This window comes from Panthera pardus, unplaced genomic scaffold, assembly GCF_024362965.1.
Source record: "Panthera pardus isolate Hobbes unplaced genomic scaffold, ASM2436296v1 HiC_scaffold_13, whole genome shotgun sequence".
NCBI lineage: Eukaryota > Metazoa > Chordata > Mammalia > Carnivora > Felidae > Panthera > Panthera pardus.
In genome coordinates this window covers 76,256,342-76,273,227 of record NW_026526688.1, presented here as the reverse complement: position 1 = coordinate 76,273,227, position 16,886 = coordinate 76,256,342, and the positions used below count along the sequence as shown (strand labels likewise).

The 16,886-nt window shown below is 38.0% G+C and overlaps 1 protein-coding gene across 3 annotated transcripts in view; it reads right to left on the bottom strand.

Annotated features, from left to right (window-relative positions):
• SH3D19 (SH3 domain containing 19) overlaps window positions 1–16,886 on the bottom strand; it is a 186,539-nt gene that overhangs the window by 55,943 nt on the left and 113,710 nt on the right. For all 3 annotated transcript variants that reach the window (XM_053901194.1, XM_053901195.1, XM_053901196.1), the window contains exon 3: window positions 288–328. In XM_053901194.1, coding sequence (XP_053757169.1) covers window positions 288–328 — 41 coding nt within the window. The remainder of the gene's footprint in view (window positions 1–287; window positions 329–16,886) is intronic.

Below are 16,886 nucleotides of genomic sequence, written 5' to 3'. Positions count from 1 at the left end.
TATTAGATCATAAAAATTGAATAGATTATCCAGATTTTTAAAAAGTTTAGTTATAGTAAGAGAAAAAATATTATTCTGAGGAACTGGCTTATCAATAAATGAAAGTTGAAAAGAAAGCTGAAAAACTAGCTGCTTGTCTGAAATGGTTTATTACTCCTCAGAAGAAGTGAAAAGCTACTTTTTTGGATTCTTTGTAAGATTTATCAAATACAATAACTTGCTGGAAATCTAGACCATCATTTAAAATATCACAGAGGAAAATACAGAGCAGGAAAAACCAAACTTACATCTCTTGATTACCGCTCTAATGGATGACAAGGGTCCTTGGCTAGAAAAAGAAAGAGAAAAAAACATTATGTATTCATTAATCCTTTTGAAGAAGAATCATTCATAATGCCAGGTCATTTCTGGGACTCAATATGGCATCAAGCAGCAAGTTTGACATATTAGTTTCTGGTTTATCCTCTTTACAAAACATAAATTAAAAAAAAATTTTAAATTGCCTTTGCCATAAAATGTTTTATGGGAAATGAGAAGGCTGGTGAAGTATATCTGCAGTGTAAATAAAAATCTGCCTTAAAATTGCTTTCATAGCTACCTACACAGTGCATCTTCCAGTGAAATTGTGGACAGTGCTTGAAGTCAGGCAGCAATTACATGGTACTCAAAAGAATTCTGACCCTCCTTTATCCATTTTGGTGTTTGACAGTGAATTCCTATCTTCTTATCTCAGATCAAAATATATCATTTTTATAGTAATTTGACCCAAGGATTAACAGCATTTCTTCCTAAGATTAGATTTAAAACATCACCACCTAAAAATAAGTCTTCTGTTGCTTTGAGTTTTCCTCAGTGTCTGGTTGGTCCTTGGTATCTCTGACTATGTGACTTTGCCAAGTCACAGAAATGCTTATGAGCCTTTGTTCATTCACTAGTCAAAACCATCTAGTTGCAAAGGTTTATACCACTAGTTTGTAAGACTGTTTTTTTTCTCATCTTTATTCAAACCAGTTGGACTAATCCCAGTTGGAATAATTTAGAAAAAATATACAAACCTAAAAAATTAATGATAGGATTTAGGAAAAAAAAGCCTTCTTGTTTATAAAATTCTTCACTTTGTTTCTGAATGCTCTTAACATTTAGGCTTATTTTTGATTACTAAATTTATGCTGATGGTAATCTGTATAAATCCTCTTGCTGTTTCTTTTTTAATTTTTTTTTTTTTAACGTTTATTTATTTTTGAGACAGAGAGAGACAGAGCATGAACGGGGGAGGGGCAGAGAGAGAGGGAGACACAGAATCGGAAGCAGGTTCCAGGCTCTAAGCCATCAGCCCAGAGCCCGATGCGGGGCTCCAACTCACGGACCGTGAGATCGTGACCTGAGCTGAAGTCGGAGGCTTAACCAACTGAGCCACCCAGGTGCCCCATCTCTTGCTGTTTCTTAAGTAGATAAGATAATACTTCAGGAAGCTACAATAACGTATCAGTTCATTATATGGGAGGGACACTTTAAGAATATACTATTCTGCCAGACCCCCACTCCCCCCCAAATTAAGCAAGAGGAGATCTCCAAGGCTTATGAAAGTAGGACAATAATATAAAAACATAAGTGTTTTCAGGGCGCCTCGGTGGCTCAGTTGGTTGAGCATCAACTTCAGCTTAGGTCATGATCTCATGGTTCTTGGGTTCAAGCCCTGCATCGGGCTCTGTGCTGACAGCTCAAAGCCCGGATCCTGCTTCAGATTCTCTGTCTCCCTCTCTCTCTGCCCCTCACCCACTTGTGCTCTGTCTCTCAAAAATAAATTTTAAAAAACGTTGAAAAAGTTAAACATAAAAAATGTTTTCAGCAATACTGATTTATTGTGTTAATTAGATTTAAAAAAAATTCAAGTATAATTAACATAATGCTATAGTAGTTTCAGGTGAACAACATAATACTTCAACAATTCTGCACATTATTCAGTGCTCATCATGGTAAGTGTACTCTTAATCCCCTTCACTGTTTCACCCATCCTCTGACCCACCTCCCTTCTGGCAACTACCAGTTTGTTCTCTGTGTTTAAGAATCGGTTTTTTGTTTTCTCTTCTTTTCTTGGTTTTGTTTAAGTCCACATATGAGTGAAATCATATGGAATTTGTCTTTCTCTGACTGACTTATTTCACTTAGCATTATACCCTCTAGATCCATCCACGTTAGTTGGGTAAGCAATGCTCATTTTTAAAACCAGTTCTTGAAGGCTTGTGTAAACAACTACTTGAAAAAAAATTAGTATAACATAGAAGAGATTAACAGTACTAAAATGCAAATAGGTTGACTGAGGGTTGTAGGAGAAACTTCTGGATGCAAAAGTGGAGAGACTGTATAAAGTAATTAATAGAATCAAAATCAGTACCTCGAGGCAGGGCCAAGAAAGTCAAAATTCCATGTGTATGTCCAGGCAGAGCATGTGGAGTGTCTACATCATTATCTCCTTGCTCATTACCACTGATTTGGTATAATGTTGTTATTATTTACCAGTTTGCTGTTACCTTTGTGAAGGAGGAAGGTGTACTGATTGGAGTGGAACATGGGGGTGTCTGGGTCAAACTGTCCCCCTCCCAAAAAGGACACGTTGAAATCTAACCTCAGAAAATAACCTTTTTTTGGAAATAGGTTCCTTACAGATGTAATTAGTTAAGATGAGGTCATACAGGACTAGAATGGTCCCCTAATCCAATATGACTGCTATCCTTAGAAGGAAACCATGTGAAGACAGAGACACACAGGAAAGGCACCATGTGACAATGAGGCAGAGGCCTGCAATGATGCAGCCGCAAGCCAAGAAAGCCAAAGATTGCCCACAGACCACCAGAAGATACCAAGAGGCAAGGAAGGATTCCCCTATGGATTTCAGAGGGAGCGTGGCCCTGATGACATCTTGCTTTTAGACTTCTAACCTCCGGAATCGCGAAACAATAAATTTCTGTTGTTTTAAGTCACCCAGTTTGTGGCACTTATTATGGCAGCCCTAGAAAACGCACATGTGGGGTCTTCTGGGGGCTGAGTAGATGTGATAATTAATTGAGCTGTACCTTTCGTGTATGTATGTTACACTTCGATAAAAAGTTGGGGGGCTTATGGGGGTGGCAGAAACCTTGGCACAAAATAATTTTGACTGAGGTCAGCCAAGGTTCTATAATTCTCAAGATTTATAAGCATCATGCTTAGGCTAATTCCATAAACCAGCCAGCCAGCCAGGCAGCTAGCCAACTAACCAATCAGTATCTTAATGTCTAAAACAGCATTTTCCAAACTGTAAAGTTCTCCTTTCTAGGTTAACAGGTTTTGTGGTAGGGAAAATAAAGGAGGCCTGTGGTCAAATACATCTCCGTGGGAAGCAGTTTTGGGAGATGCTGGTGTAACTTCCTGGCTGTGTAGTGCATACAATTTCTGTATCTCAAGTGTAGCTATGGATGCAAAAGATGTCTCTTTTTCTCCACCTTTATGTAGAGCAAAGGCTACAGTGAAGGTACCACTCAGTAGTCTTAACAGAAAACCTCATGGGAGTTATTCCTCAGCATAAGCTCAGGTTCATGTCTTAGCTGGGAACCTCCAGGAAGGATGGCCACTATGGGACAGTAGACATGGCCATAGAATCAATGATCAGGGGAGGAAGCAGTAGAGCCCAGTGGTTGAGACAGCTGGTTCCAAAGTCCCATTGTTCATACGTACTCCTGGTGCCTCTACTTGTTAGGTGGTGTAGCTGTGTGCAAATTACTTAGCTTCTCTTCGTGTTTTTTCATGTATAAAATCAGGAATAACTTAACTCCCTCATGAGGTTGTTGTGGAGAATAAGAGGGAAAATCCACTAAAGCATCTTACACTGGCCCTGGAATGAAGTGTGTGTTCAATAATACACTATTGTTATTGCTGCGATTATAATTACTGATGTTTTTTAGTTATCTTAAGGGACATCACAAAACATCTGACAACACATACGACCCTTGACAGGTTTCCATGTTGGGGTGTGATATCACATAGTTTTTATATTTTTCAATTATTTTTTTCTTTGTGATTACTTTGCTCCCCTCTGGTTTCTGTTATTGCAAGAGAGCCTGAGCCTATGCCACTCCATGGCAAAACAAAGGACTGCCAAATGGCATCTTCCCTCCATTCTAAATGTATGAGTCTATGTGCTGGCCCTTGACAGAGTTGACCCAGAACTTCTGCCTTCTGCTCTTCAAGTGCTGCGGCCCCTATCATCAGGTACCTTTGTTTTCCGGAGGGCAGATAAAACCACTCCTGACATGTAACAGTCAAAGACCCACCAGGAGGGAAATGAAGGGTTAGGGGAAGTAAATGGCTTTCAGATTCTGAGAGAAGAACCAAAAGCTGAGGTCAAGACAAAGTAGTGTCAGGTCTAATTCCTGATGATTTATCTTCCTCTGGGACTTTGGGGGAGTATCCAGCCATTCAGAGTCCCTTTCTATCCTTTCTTCCCACTCTTTTACAATAAGCCCTTAGGCTGTGTTGTAAGGTAACTGTCTACTACTGCATTTGCACATAGCCTTAATTAGTGTTAAGGTGCTTTTAAGAAAGAAAATTGCATCTTAAGAGATTCTTAACCTTGGGGTGCCTAGGTGGCTCAGTCGGTGGCTCAGTGTCCGACTTTGGCTCAGGTCATGATCTCATGGTTTGTGAGTTTGGGCCCTGTCTCAGGTTCTGTGCTATTAGCACAAAGCCTGATGCCTGCTTTAGATTCTGTGTCTCTCGCTCGCTCTCTCTCTGCCCCTCCCCCACTTACACTATCTCTCTCTCAAAAATAAATAAACATTAAAAAAATTAAAAAAGGAGATTCTTAACCTAATGAAATTAATTTCTAATGATAAGATTTCAGCAATGAAGATGATAATGAAAACTGCTATCATTACATGTGCCCAAACACATTGATCTTTTTTACAAACGAACAAAATAAGGCTTAGAGGTTAGGTATCCTGTCTGCAGTCACACAGCTGCTAGTGACAGAATCAGCTGTGAATAGTACCATCCGATTACAGTCAAGTCTATAGTTCTTGCTTGAGTGGATAGGCAAAGGTACCTAGATGCTTTTCAAAGTTCACTATATAGGCAAGTACCCTCAAGCATAAAGCTAATTCAAAAAATTTCACAATGGAATCTCATCCAGATTTTGCAGATGCAGGAGAAAACAGAGGTTACTAGTTTTGATACTGTCAAAAACAGCAACAACAAAGCAAATCATGATAGTCATTCTTAATCTCACCTAAGAAAATCCAACCTCTCTTTTTATTTTGGATCATGTTTTATTTATCATTCTGAAATATTCTAAAAAATATTATTACAACTTTCAAAGCAACAGCTTGTTTCCAAGTTTTAAATAATTTCCCCTGCCCTTCTCTTTGGCAAGGAAAAACTTTTCACAAACCAGTAAATGAAGTTTCTGAATGTGGCTAGTTTGGTACACAAATCAGAATGCCTCCAAGTGCCCATCATCGCCACCACATCTGGTTTTGGAGTTCCTTCTCTGTGCAGGGGCAACTGAATATATTTTGAAAATACACTGTAAAAACCCTCAATTAAAGCCATGGTACATGATTAAAGTACCAGTCGGTAAGGTCATTAGCTTGACAAAGGGTAAAGCTAGTGTGACCTAGAGGTGTAGCCCTCTGATTAAGCTGATAAACCTGCCAGTGAACATAAAATTTATCTCTTTATACCATCTTCTCCAAAGGCTCTCAACATTTGGATTCATTTCCATTTCCTAGCAGAAAGGTTTAATCAGACTGGTGTGATTTTTGCAGGTTGGAAGAGGTATTCTGGCTCATTCATTCTCACACAACCAATGCTTATTACATATGTAGTATGTAATATTTTACACACACACACACACACACACACACACACACACACACACACACACAGCACTAGGAATGCCTTGAAAGCATAGACTCCTCTCAGTGAGAAAGACAAATATTGCAACTGCCTTTCTATTAACACTATGCAAGGGTAGGCACAACGTGCTATGGATGCAAAGAAGGCATATATCACTCGATCTTGGAGTCTAAGGAAAAGCTTCAAAAATGTCACATGTGTATTGACTGAGACAGAAGAATGTGTGGGAAGAAAGGGTCTGTATAGGGAGCATCAGGCAGTATGTACAAAAGACTATGTATGAGGGGACAGTTGAGCACAGCATACAAGGAAGTCATGGTAAGACATAAGAAAGGACTGGAACTCAAATGCCATGCCAAAGTGAGAAGATGCTAGAGAGGGAAGTATTAGTGCCAGGCATCACCAGCCAGATTAAACACTAAGAATCTATGGGGAAAGGATAGGACGGCAACGTATCTCAAAAGCAAGTAAGAATTTATCTGGGATATCTCCTTAGAACAAGCATTGTTAACTGTAGCTGGTCTGTATGTTCAAACCATGGTATTTGCCTGTCTTTAATAAAAGCATTTATGAATAAACCCTGGACTGTCAATATTCGGTTTGAAAACTGTGGGCAGATCCACATTTTTAGGAACTACATATATTGGCGATAGGCTTGGTACACTAATATTTGATGAGATACATAATGAGTGGAGGTCGGAAAGAAAAGATAAGAGAGAGAGGTGAGCAAGTGGAAGTTTTTGGAAGTGCTGTAAAGGTAACAGAGAAGTCCGGGGTGTCTTATTTATGCAGGCAATTATTCATCTATGGAGCTCTCACTACGTACCTGGCATTATACCACAAATTGGGGCACCAATATGAATATACAACCTCTGCCCTCAAGAGGTATGCAGTCACATTGACAAGATCTATAAATAAAAGTTAAAAAAAAAAAAAGAACGTGAAAAAATGTTTCACAAGGTATTACGAGACCTTGGGATAGGGGTGTCTAAATTTAGTTCTAGGAGAGTTGAAGAAAACACAGAGCTGATGCTTGAAGAGAGCTAATGCAAGTTCTTGTCATTGGCACTACTGGCATTTGTTAAAGACGAGGGCTTGTCCTATTTATTATAGGATGATTAGCAGCATCCCCAGCCACTACCTACTAGATACCAAAAGGATACTTCTTCCCACCCACTGCCAGCTGTGACAACCCAAAATATCTCCAGACATTGCCACCTATCCTCTGGGAAGGCAGGAGTGAGGGGGGAACTGCCCTCACTTAAGAACCACTAAGTTAGTGACAACAAAACAGAGTGATAGGATTTATATGGATGGGAAAGAAGATGACTTTGTCATTACTGGTTGCCAAGTTGGTGGTAGCAGTAGTGGGATAAAATTGGGGGCTACATATAAAAGAATGAAACAAAGGCAATGAGAAGGAAAGAAGAAAAAAGTAAAAGAAATTTCTAGCACCAATAACAGTTTGAGAAAAGTGGTACTATGGCTCTACTAGGTGGAAAAACAAAACGAGTCTTTCTACGAAAGAACATACGAAGCCAGTCATTCTATGAAAAAAAAAAAACCTTTTAAAGTCAGCTGTTTATAAATCAAGGATTACCTGCACTTAAAAAAATGATACTTATTTTAGGACTCCAATAAACAAGTCTTTGACTTACTGCATTTCAAAAAAACAAAACAAGACAAAACACCCAAAATCAAAAAACCTTACATATACTTTTATAAACAAAAAAAGCCTTGGATCAACCTTGATTTGCTTCTCAAAACAGAAAGCAATAATGTTATATAATAACAAAAACAGTAAAACCTTGGTTTGTGAGCATAATTTGTTCTGGAAACATGCTTGCAATCCAAAGCACTTGTATATCAAAGTGAATTTCAAGAACCACTGGCTCACTTGTGATCATGTGACATTCAGTGTCACATACTACTTGTATTGCAAGACATCACTCATTTATCAACTTAAAATTGATTAGAAATGTTTGCTCGTCTTGCAGATCACTCGCAGAACAAGTTACTTGCAATCCGAGGTTTTACCTTACTTGTGTTTTCATCTTGGGTATCTGTCAAACTTTTAATAGCCTATACTACCTGCTAGAATAAGGTATTATTATGTAATGGGAGATGAAAGTATGAATTAGTAAATGATATTGTGCTACAGAGACAAATATAAGGCTATAATGCCATTTTAATAATGTCTAAATTAAGATCATCATCATAATATGTAGAGCCATATCTGACAAACTGTAGGAAATGAAAAAGAATAAATGTATTACTTAAAACTAATGAAAACAAATTACCTATTCTTTCTAAAATTCTGATGAACCTCCATAGTTCGAAATTTGGGTATATACTAAGGGGGTGAATCCCTTCTGAAGAAGCAGAGAATAAAGATTAGTGAGAAAAAAATAATTCAAATCCAACCAGAATGGCTTTTGCTAAAGCTAAAAATTGTAACAAAACTACAAAATATTTCTATTAATATTCTGAAAGCTTTAGGGAAAAAGTTGTAAGAGTTCTGATTTCACTTTCTTATCACCATTGACAGCTCAATTATAATAATTAAGATCTGTAATACAACATCAAGTTACACTGGGTATTTTTCTACTTAATATTTTTCAAAGACAAGCAAAACAAATGTGCTGCCTTTATCTACACAGTTTCAGGACAAAGAAAGCCCATACATATTTAAATGAGTTTTCATTAACACATTCTACCCATTATACATTTGTAAAATGAGTTCTATTAACAGTCATATCTGTGAGTATAGAGAATATGGAGGATGACCTGTAGAGAAAAAGCAAATAGGATATATGATGTACCTACTGGGGCATCATGATTGTAGTAGGAAGAATACAGAATCTGAAACCAGCCAGAGACCTGCTTTCCTATTTCTAATTTATTTATTTGCTGGAATTGTTTCCTCTGTAATGTAAGAATACTAATGTCAATCTTTTTACTTGTTACTAATATTGAATGAAAAAAACTACATAAAATATACAGTACAGCACTTAGCACATATAAAAGTCTCAATGGGGCATCTGGGTGGTTTGGTTGGTTGGGCGTCCGACTTCAGCTCAGGTCATGATCTTGCAGTCTGTGAGTTCAGGACCTGCATCAGGCTCTATGCTGAGAGCTCAGAGCCTGGAGCCTGCTTTGGATTCTGTCTCCCTCTCTCTCTGCCCCTCCCAGCTCGCACTTTGTCTCTCCTTCTCTCAAAAATTAAAAAAAATAATAAAAAACATTATATATAAAGTCTCAAAATGTTAGTTACATTTCCTACCCTATTTTCCAATACACAAATGTGTATAGTTCATAATTATATAAGGCTGAAATTTTTGGAACTATCCTGCCAACACCAGTTGAGTTGCCCTATACTTATCATAATTGTACCTTATAAACTCAAATAATTGACCATTTGCATTTCAGTTGCAATTAATATTCACTACTTACAACCTTTCTGAGTTTCACAATGCATACTTCTCATATACCTAATCTCCTACCAAGACTAAGCAATAACAAAGTCAAGAGAATAAAACAAACGGACAAGCTTTTGTGAGCACTGTATTATCCCTACTGAGAACACAGATTTCTCTTCCTTTCCATCACCCTTCCCATGATGCTTTTCACAAAATGGATGTAGTGATCAGTAGCTCTGAAGAATTTCATATTTCTTTAGCCCTATTAAAAAAAAAATCCCATGGGGGCACCTGGGTGGGTCAGTCGGTTAAGCGGCCGACTTAGGCTCAGGTCATGATCTCACGGTCCGTGAGTTCGAGCCCCGCGTCAGGCTCTGTTCTGACAGCTCAGAGCCTGGAGCCTGTTTCAGATTCTGTGTCTCCCTCTCTCTGACCCTCCCCTGTTCATGCTCTGTCTCTCTCTGTCTCAAAAATAAATAAACATTAAAAAAAATTAAAAAATTTAAAAAAAAATAAAAATCCCATGAAAAATTTCACAGATCCTGGAAAAAGCCTTCAACTCTACTATTAATAACAACAGTACATTTAAAATTAGAACATGTTGCCCTGTCCTTCCCAATTCCTTAAGTTGTTTTCTCTGTTGTTGATTTTTCCCCCCAGTACATGCATGTCTTGACTTCCTATTTAGACTGCAAACTTCTCAAAGAAAGAGACTGGTTTTTACTCATTTTTATACATATTTTATACATATTTTTATACATATTTTATACAACTCAGTGGAATTACAGTAAATGCTCACTACTACAGTGAACTCAATCCTACCCCTAGAGAGAAACAAATATAATTTAAATAGTAGAGGTGACTCCACCTACAATTTACTTAATAAGCAAATCCCCCACCAAATAATTTTGCTGCTGGTTTAGTTCTGTTGATCTCTATTCCCAGTTATATCTTGTTGATGTTCACCTTGCTAAGACTGTCTGGGTCTAATATTTAAAAATAGCTATTTTGGGGGGCACATGGGTGGCTAAGTCAGTTAAGCATCCAACTTTGGCTCAAGTCATGATCTCACAGTTCATGAGTTGGAGCCCCATATCAGCTCTCTGTTGTCAGCACAGAGCCCTCTTCAGATCCTCTCTCCCTCTTTCTCTGCCCCTCCCCTGTTCTCATTCTCTCTCAAAAATAAATATTGGGGTACCTGGATGGCTCAGTCAGCTGAGTGTCCGACTTCAGCTCAGGTCATGATCTCATGGTTCATGGGTTCAAGTCCCACATTGGGCTCTCTGCTGACAGCTCAGAGCCTGGAGCCTGCTTCTGATTCTGTGTCTCCCTCTCTCTCTGCCCCTCCCCTGTTCATGCTCTGTCTCTCGGCAATAAATAAATGTTAAAAAATAAATAAATAAACAAACAGGTATTTTTCATGCCAAATGTCACCTTGATGAGCATCTGGTGCTCAACAAAGGGTAGTACTCTTCTAATAGTAGACAGAAAACTGGCCAGATTTACCTTATTAAGGAATGGTACATTAGACTCCAACATGGCACCTAATTTGGCAATAAGTATCAATTAATGCAGTTTCAGGGGTAATTCTGCCTATTCACAGTTTTTCATTGTACTCTATCTTTAGAACTGTCTCTATTAGTTAAGCCCCTGCTAATTCCCAAATAATAAGCAGCACAAACTCTTCACTGGTGTGCTAAATTTAAAACTATGTATAATATACAATAACATATAGTGATGTTAATCAGACAGGATATATCTAAGTGGGTTATTGTATATGATGTAGAACAAGTACAACTTATTTTGAGAAGAGATATAGGATACAATGTCTACTCAACACCCAAGAAAGGTGGTAATTACTGTAATGTCATAACAAAATCTTTAACCTTGTCAAATGTGAATGCAGAAAAGTTGAAAACTAATGGTCTAAAGTATAACTGTGTTCAATAAACACCTACTGAATGAACCAAGGAATTAATAACCAAAATATATTTTTTCTAGGGTTATATCTTTCCTCCACAGTCTACCTAAAATGATCTGTAGAAAGAGTTTAACAGAAAACCTAGAATGACAAAAATGGCTAAAATCTAATTCTCTCTTTTCTGGATATATAGCAATATAGGAAGATTAAATTTTATGATGAAAAGTTATTTGTTAGTAAAAGGCAAAAATACGATAGTACTGTTCCAAAGGGGTGCCCATTACATGCCAGGAAAAAGTGAGGGGAATAAGAAAATATTAGACAAGTGTAAGGCAGTTTCAGTTTGAAACATCCACAACATCCAGAGACTGATCATGTTTTGTTTTATTAGTTGGTTATTTCTGTATTTTTGACCAAAACACAAACATTCACTTAACTGTTAAGAGTTAATCTTAATTTTCAATCAAGAAATTTAATGGTTATGCTATTCCAAGTATTATGCTAAGTACCAAAGAAACTAAGATACCAAAGAAACAAGATCAACTAGGACAACCCTGTCTATAAGATGCTCATAGTTTATGGACTTCAAGCTGTATTACAAAGCTGTAATCATCAAGACAGTATGGTACTGGCACAAGAACAGGCACTCAGATCAATGGAACAGAACAGAGAACCCAGAAGTGGACCCACAAACGTATGGCCAACTAATCTTTGACAAAGCAGGAAAGAATATCCAATCCAATGGAATAAAGATAGTCTCTTCAGCAAGTGATGCTGGGAAAAGTGGACAGCAACATGCAGAAAAATGAACCTGGACCACTTTCTTACACCATACACAAAAATAAACTCAAAATGGATGAAACACCTAAATGTAAGGCAGGAAGCCATCAAAATCCTCAAGGAGAAAGCAGGCAAAAACCTCTTTGAGCTTGGCCGCAGCAACTTCTTACTCAACACGTCTCCAGAGGCAAGGGAAACAAAAGCAAAAATGAACTATTGGGACCTCACCAAAATAAAAAGCTTCTGCACAGCGAAGGAAACCATAAGCAAAACTAAAAGGCAACCGACAGAATGGGAGAAGATATTTGCAAACGACATATCAGATAAAGGGTTAGTATCCAAAATCTATAAAGAACTTATCAAACTCAACACCCAAAAAACAAATAATCAGTGAAGAAATGGGCAAAAGACATGAATAGACACTTCTCCAGAGAAGACATCCAGATGGCCAACTGACACATGAAAAAATGCTCAACATCACTCACCATCAGGGAAATACAAATCAAAACCACAATAAGATACCACCTCACACCTGTCGGAATGGCTAACATTAACAACTCAGGCAACAACAGATGTTGACGAGGATGTGGAGAAAGAGGATCTCCTACTGCTGGTAGGAACGCAAGCTGGTGCAGCCACTCTGGAAAACAGTATGGAGATTCCTCAAAAAATTAAAAATAGAACTACCCTATGACCCAGCAATTGCACTACTAGGTATTTATCCACGAGATACAGGTGTGCTGTTTCGAAGGGGCACATGCACCCCAATGTTTATAGCAGCACTATCAACAATAGCCAAAGCATGCAAAGAGCCCAAATGTCCATTGATGAATGAATGGATAAAGAAGATGTGATGTGTATAAAGAAGATGTGGTGTGTGTGTGTGTGTGTGTGTGTGTGTGTATGTATATATATATATACATATATATATACACAATACAGTATCACTTAGCGATCAAAAAGAATGAAATCTTACCATTCGCAACTACGTGGATGGAACTAGAGGGTATTATTCTAAGCGAAATTAGTCAGTCAGAGAAAGACAAATATTATATGACCTCACTCATATGAGGACTTTAAGAGACAAAACAGATGAACATAAGGGAAGGAAAGCAAAAATAATAAAAAACAGGGAGGGGGACAAAACATAAGAGACTCTTAAATATGGAGAACAAACAGAGGGTTACTGAGGGGTTGTGGGAGGGGGGATGGGCTAAATGGGTAAGGGGCATTAAGGAATCTACTCCTGAAATCATTGTTGTACTATATGCTAACTAACTTGGATGTAAATTTTAAAAATAAATTAAATAATAAAAAAAAGATGCTCATAGTTTAGTCAGAAGCCTATCGACAAGAGAAGAGCTTACACTTGTGTGTGTTTCTGTTTTTCTTAATATTAGGACAGTCATATACTTTTTTACCTTGTATTAGAAGTAATCTGGTGTATTGTTTCCTCTATTAGACTATAAACTTCTTCTAAGGCAATGCATGTATTGGAATGATGTTAAACCTTAAATTAAAAAAATAATTATGACAAATTTTTAAAATTATAGCAATTTTTAAAGTCTTGACATGTTCGGATTCCATGCCATAAAATATTTTAGGTGATATGTAAAGAACAAATCTTTTAAAAACAAATGACTCATCCAATTAGACCCTATTTAACAATGACTTTTAAAGAATGTAAAGAGAAAGTCGTTAAAAAAAAAAAAAAAGAATAGAAAACCCACATCCTCTTTAAAACCTGTCATCCTGGTTTCCAAAACTACATGCATTAGAGCTTCTACCTAAAAAGGTTGACACATCCCTTTGGACACTTCCTGAGACATTCAAGGAAAACCTGGCATAAACTTCTGTGACAGACATGAAACTGGCATGGAACACTACCTGGCAAGAGAAATTAGAACATGGGAGGTTTGATAGAAACCCAAGGAGTCACTTGATCATACTACAGAGGGAAAAATTCAAAGCAGATATTTCCTACATCACAGTTCATGTATGGAGTCCTATCACCTATATGAATAAGAAACAAACATCAAATAAAAAACCCTCCATCCAAAGATGAAAGAATACTCAAGGACAAAAGAGGGGGAAAAGTTTCTCATAACATACAAGTTTATCACCTACCTGGAAAAATCTGCTTTATGGTGTTTGTTTTTTACTAAATATATACTAAAATATATACTAAATATATACAAGTATTCCAATACAAAATATTCCAATATGAAAAGAAATATTCTCAACAAAACATATAGTCTATTTTTGTCTTCCCTTGGTTTTATTATTACAAAAGGACAGAAAATAGTGGGATGTACAAAGTGGCAATGATATCACCTCCCACATTTGCTGCTGTAAACTCAGAGGCATACCTGGTAACACTCTCAATGTCAGAGTTATGGAGAAGAGCTCTTAATTCTAACATTTCTGGTTATAATTTTTAGTTCTCTATTTAATTTGTTCATACATTAAGGAAGTAAAAAGAGTACCTTTTTAAAAAAAATTTTGTTTTATGTTTATTTTTGAGAGCAAGAGAGGCAGAGCATGAGCAGGGGAGGGGCAGAGATAGAGGGAGACACAGAATCCGAAGCAGGCTCCAGGCTCTGAGCTGTCAGCACAGAGCCCGATGCGGAGCTCGAACTTACGAATTGTGAATTCATGACTTGAGTTGGTCGGGACACTTAACTGACTGAGCCACCCAGGTGCCCCTAGAGCACTTTAAAAGTAGCCTCAGATTTATTATATATATAATTTTAATTTTAGGTTTTATAAAGGATACAGGACAGAATAGGAAGGATGGAAAGAGGAAAAGTAGAATTAGATTCCATATACAACCTGATTAATCTATCACTGTACGGGTGCCTGGGTGGCTCAGTCGGTTAAACGTCCGACTTCAACTCAGGTCAGGATCTCGCGCTCTGTGAGTTCGAGCCCCGCGTCGGGATCTGCGCTGATGGCTCAGAGCCTGGAGCCTGCTTCTGATTCTGTGTCTCCTTCTCTTTCTGCCCCTCCCCCGTTCACGCTCTGTCTTCTCTGCCTCAAAAATAAATAAACGTTAAAAAAAAATTAAAAAAAATCTATCACTGTAAAAGTGGGGGCATTAGGGGCGCCTGGGTGGCTCAGTTGGGCGTCCGACTTCAGTTCAGGTCATGATCTTGCAGTCTGTGCGTTCGAGCCCCGCATCGGACTCTGTGCTGACAGTTCAGAGCCTGGAGCCTGTTTCAGATTCTGTGTCTCCCTCTCTCTCTGACCCTCCCCCGTTCATGGTCTGTTTCCCTCTGCCTCAAAAATAAATAAACGTAAACAAAAAAATTTTTTTGGGGGGGATTAATTATTTACTGGAGGTCCTATTAATACAAACCAGTATTTTTGACTTTTGTTTTGACATCACTCCTAACTCATTTTCAATTATTCAGTATTGAAACCTGAAGACCTAACTGCATAGCACATGTGTCTGGTATTTCTGGATGATGTAGCAATCAAAATCAGCACCAAGGTGCCTGGGTGGCTCAGTCGGTTAAGCGTCTGACTTCGGCTCAGGTCACGATCTCGTGGTCCGTGAGTTTGAGCTCCGCGTCCGGCTCTGTGCTGACAGCTCAGAGCCTGGAGCCTATTTCAGATTCTGTGTCTCCCTCTCTCTCTGACCCTCCCCCGTTCATGCTCTGTCTCTCTCTGTCTCAAAAATAAATAAACGTTAAAAAAAAAAAAAAAATCAGCACCAAAACTCCAAAGTTCCAGAAGTAGCTGATTATTTGGAGATGGGCTAGCAACAAAATATGTTACAGAGGGGTGTGTGCATGCATATGAATATTTGGGAAGATGTCTTAACCTGAGCATTGCAATGAGACCATATTCATCTTAATTAACCAGTATAATATTCTCTTGTAAAAAATAAAACCTTACTATTAATAAAAACATGAAAAATCAGTGGGTTTACTAGGAGGCAGCAGGGAAATAAAGGTGAGAAACATGATTTTGTGTTTCTTCATTCTTTATGGGATTGAAACAGCACTGCCTCAGGGGCTGGTAGTGTGCTGTCTTTCATTACATAAACAAATACACATTTTGAGCATCTGAAACTGATCAAAATATTAATTAAGTGACGCTTCCAAAAAGAAAGAAATTAGGTCAGGGACTCCTTGGTGGTCCAGTTGATTAAGCGTCCAACTCTTGATTTCGGCTCAGGTCATGATCTCACAGTTATTGGGATCGAGTCCCTCGTCTGGCTCTGTGCTGACAGTGTAGAGCATGCTTAGCATTTCAATCTCCCCTTCTCTCTGTCCCTCCCGGATGCACGCATGGACTCACTCATTCTCTCTCTCTCTCTCAAAATAAATAAATAAACATTAAAAAAAATAAACTGAAAGAAAGGTCAGTTTGAAATTCTGCTTTAAAATCTAAAAAAGGTATTACTTTTAAAATGTTAGCTCCAGGGGCGCCTGGGTGGCTCAGTTGGTTAAGCAGCCGACTTTTGCTCAGGTCATGATCTCACGGTCCGTGAGTTCGAGCCCCGCGTCGGGCTCTGTGCTGACAGCTCAGAGCCTGGAGCCTGTTTCAGATTCTGTGTCTCCCTCTCTCTCTCTCTGACCCTCCACCGTTCATGCTCTGTCTCTCTCTGTCTCAAAAATAAATAAACGTTAAAAAAAAATTAAAAAAATAAAATAAAATAAAATAAAATGTTAGCTCCATTTTTTATTTGAAATACTGAGGCAGATAGTTTTAAAAAGCTAGGTTTAAATATTATTAATAAACATAATTATTTATGTTTTCACAGGACACTACAAGATTTTTCTACACTAATAATTTTTTTTAAATATCTTTTAAAGGAGGCTGCCATAGTCACTCATTTCTTACCTTCGTAATTTCTCGATCAAGAG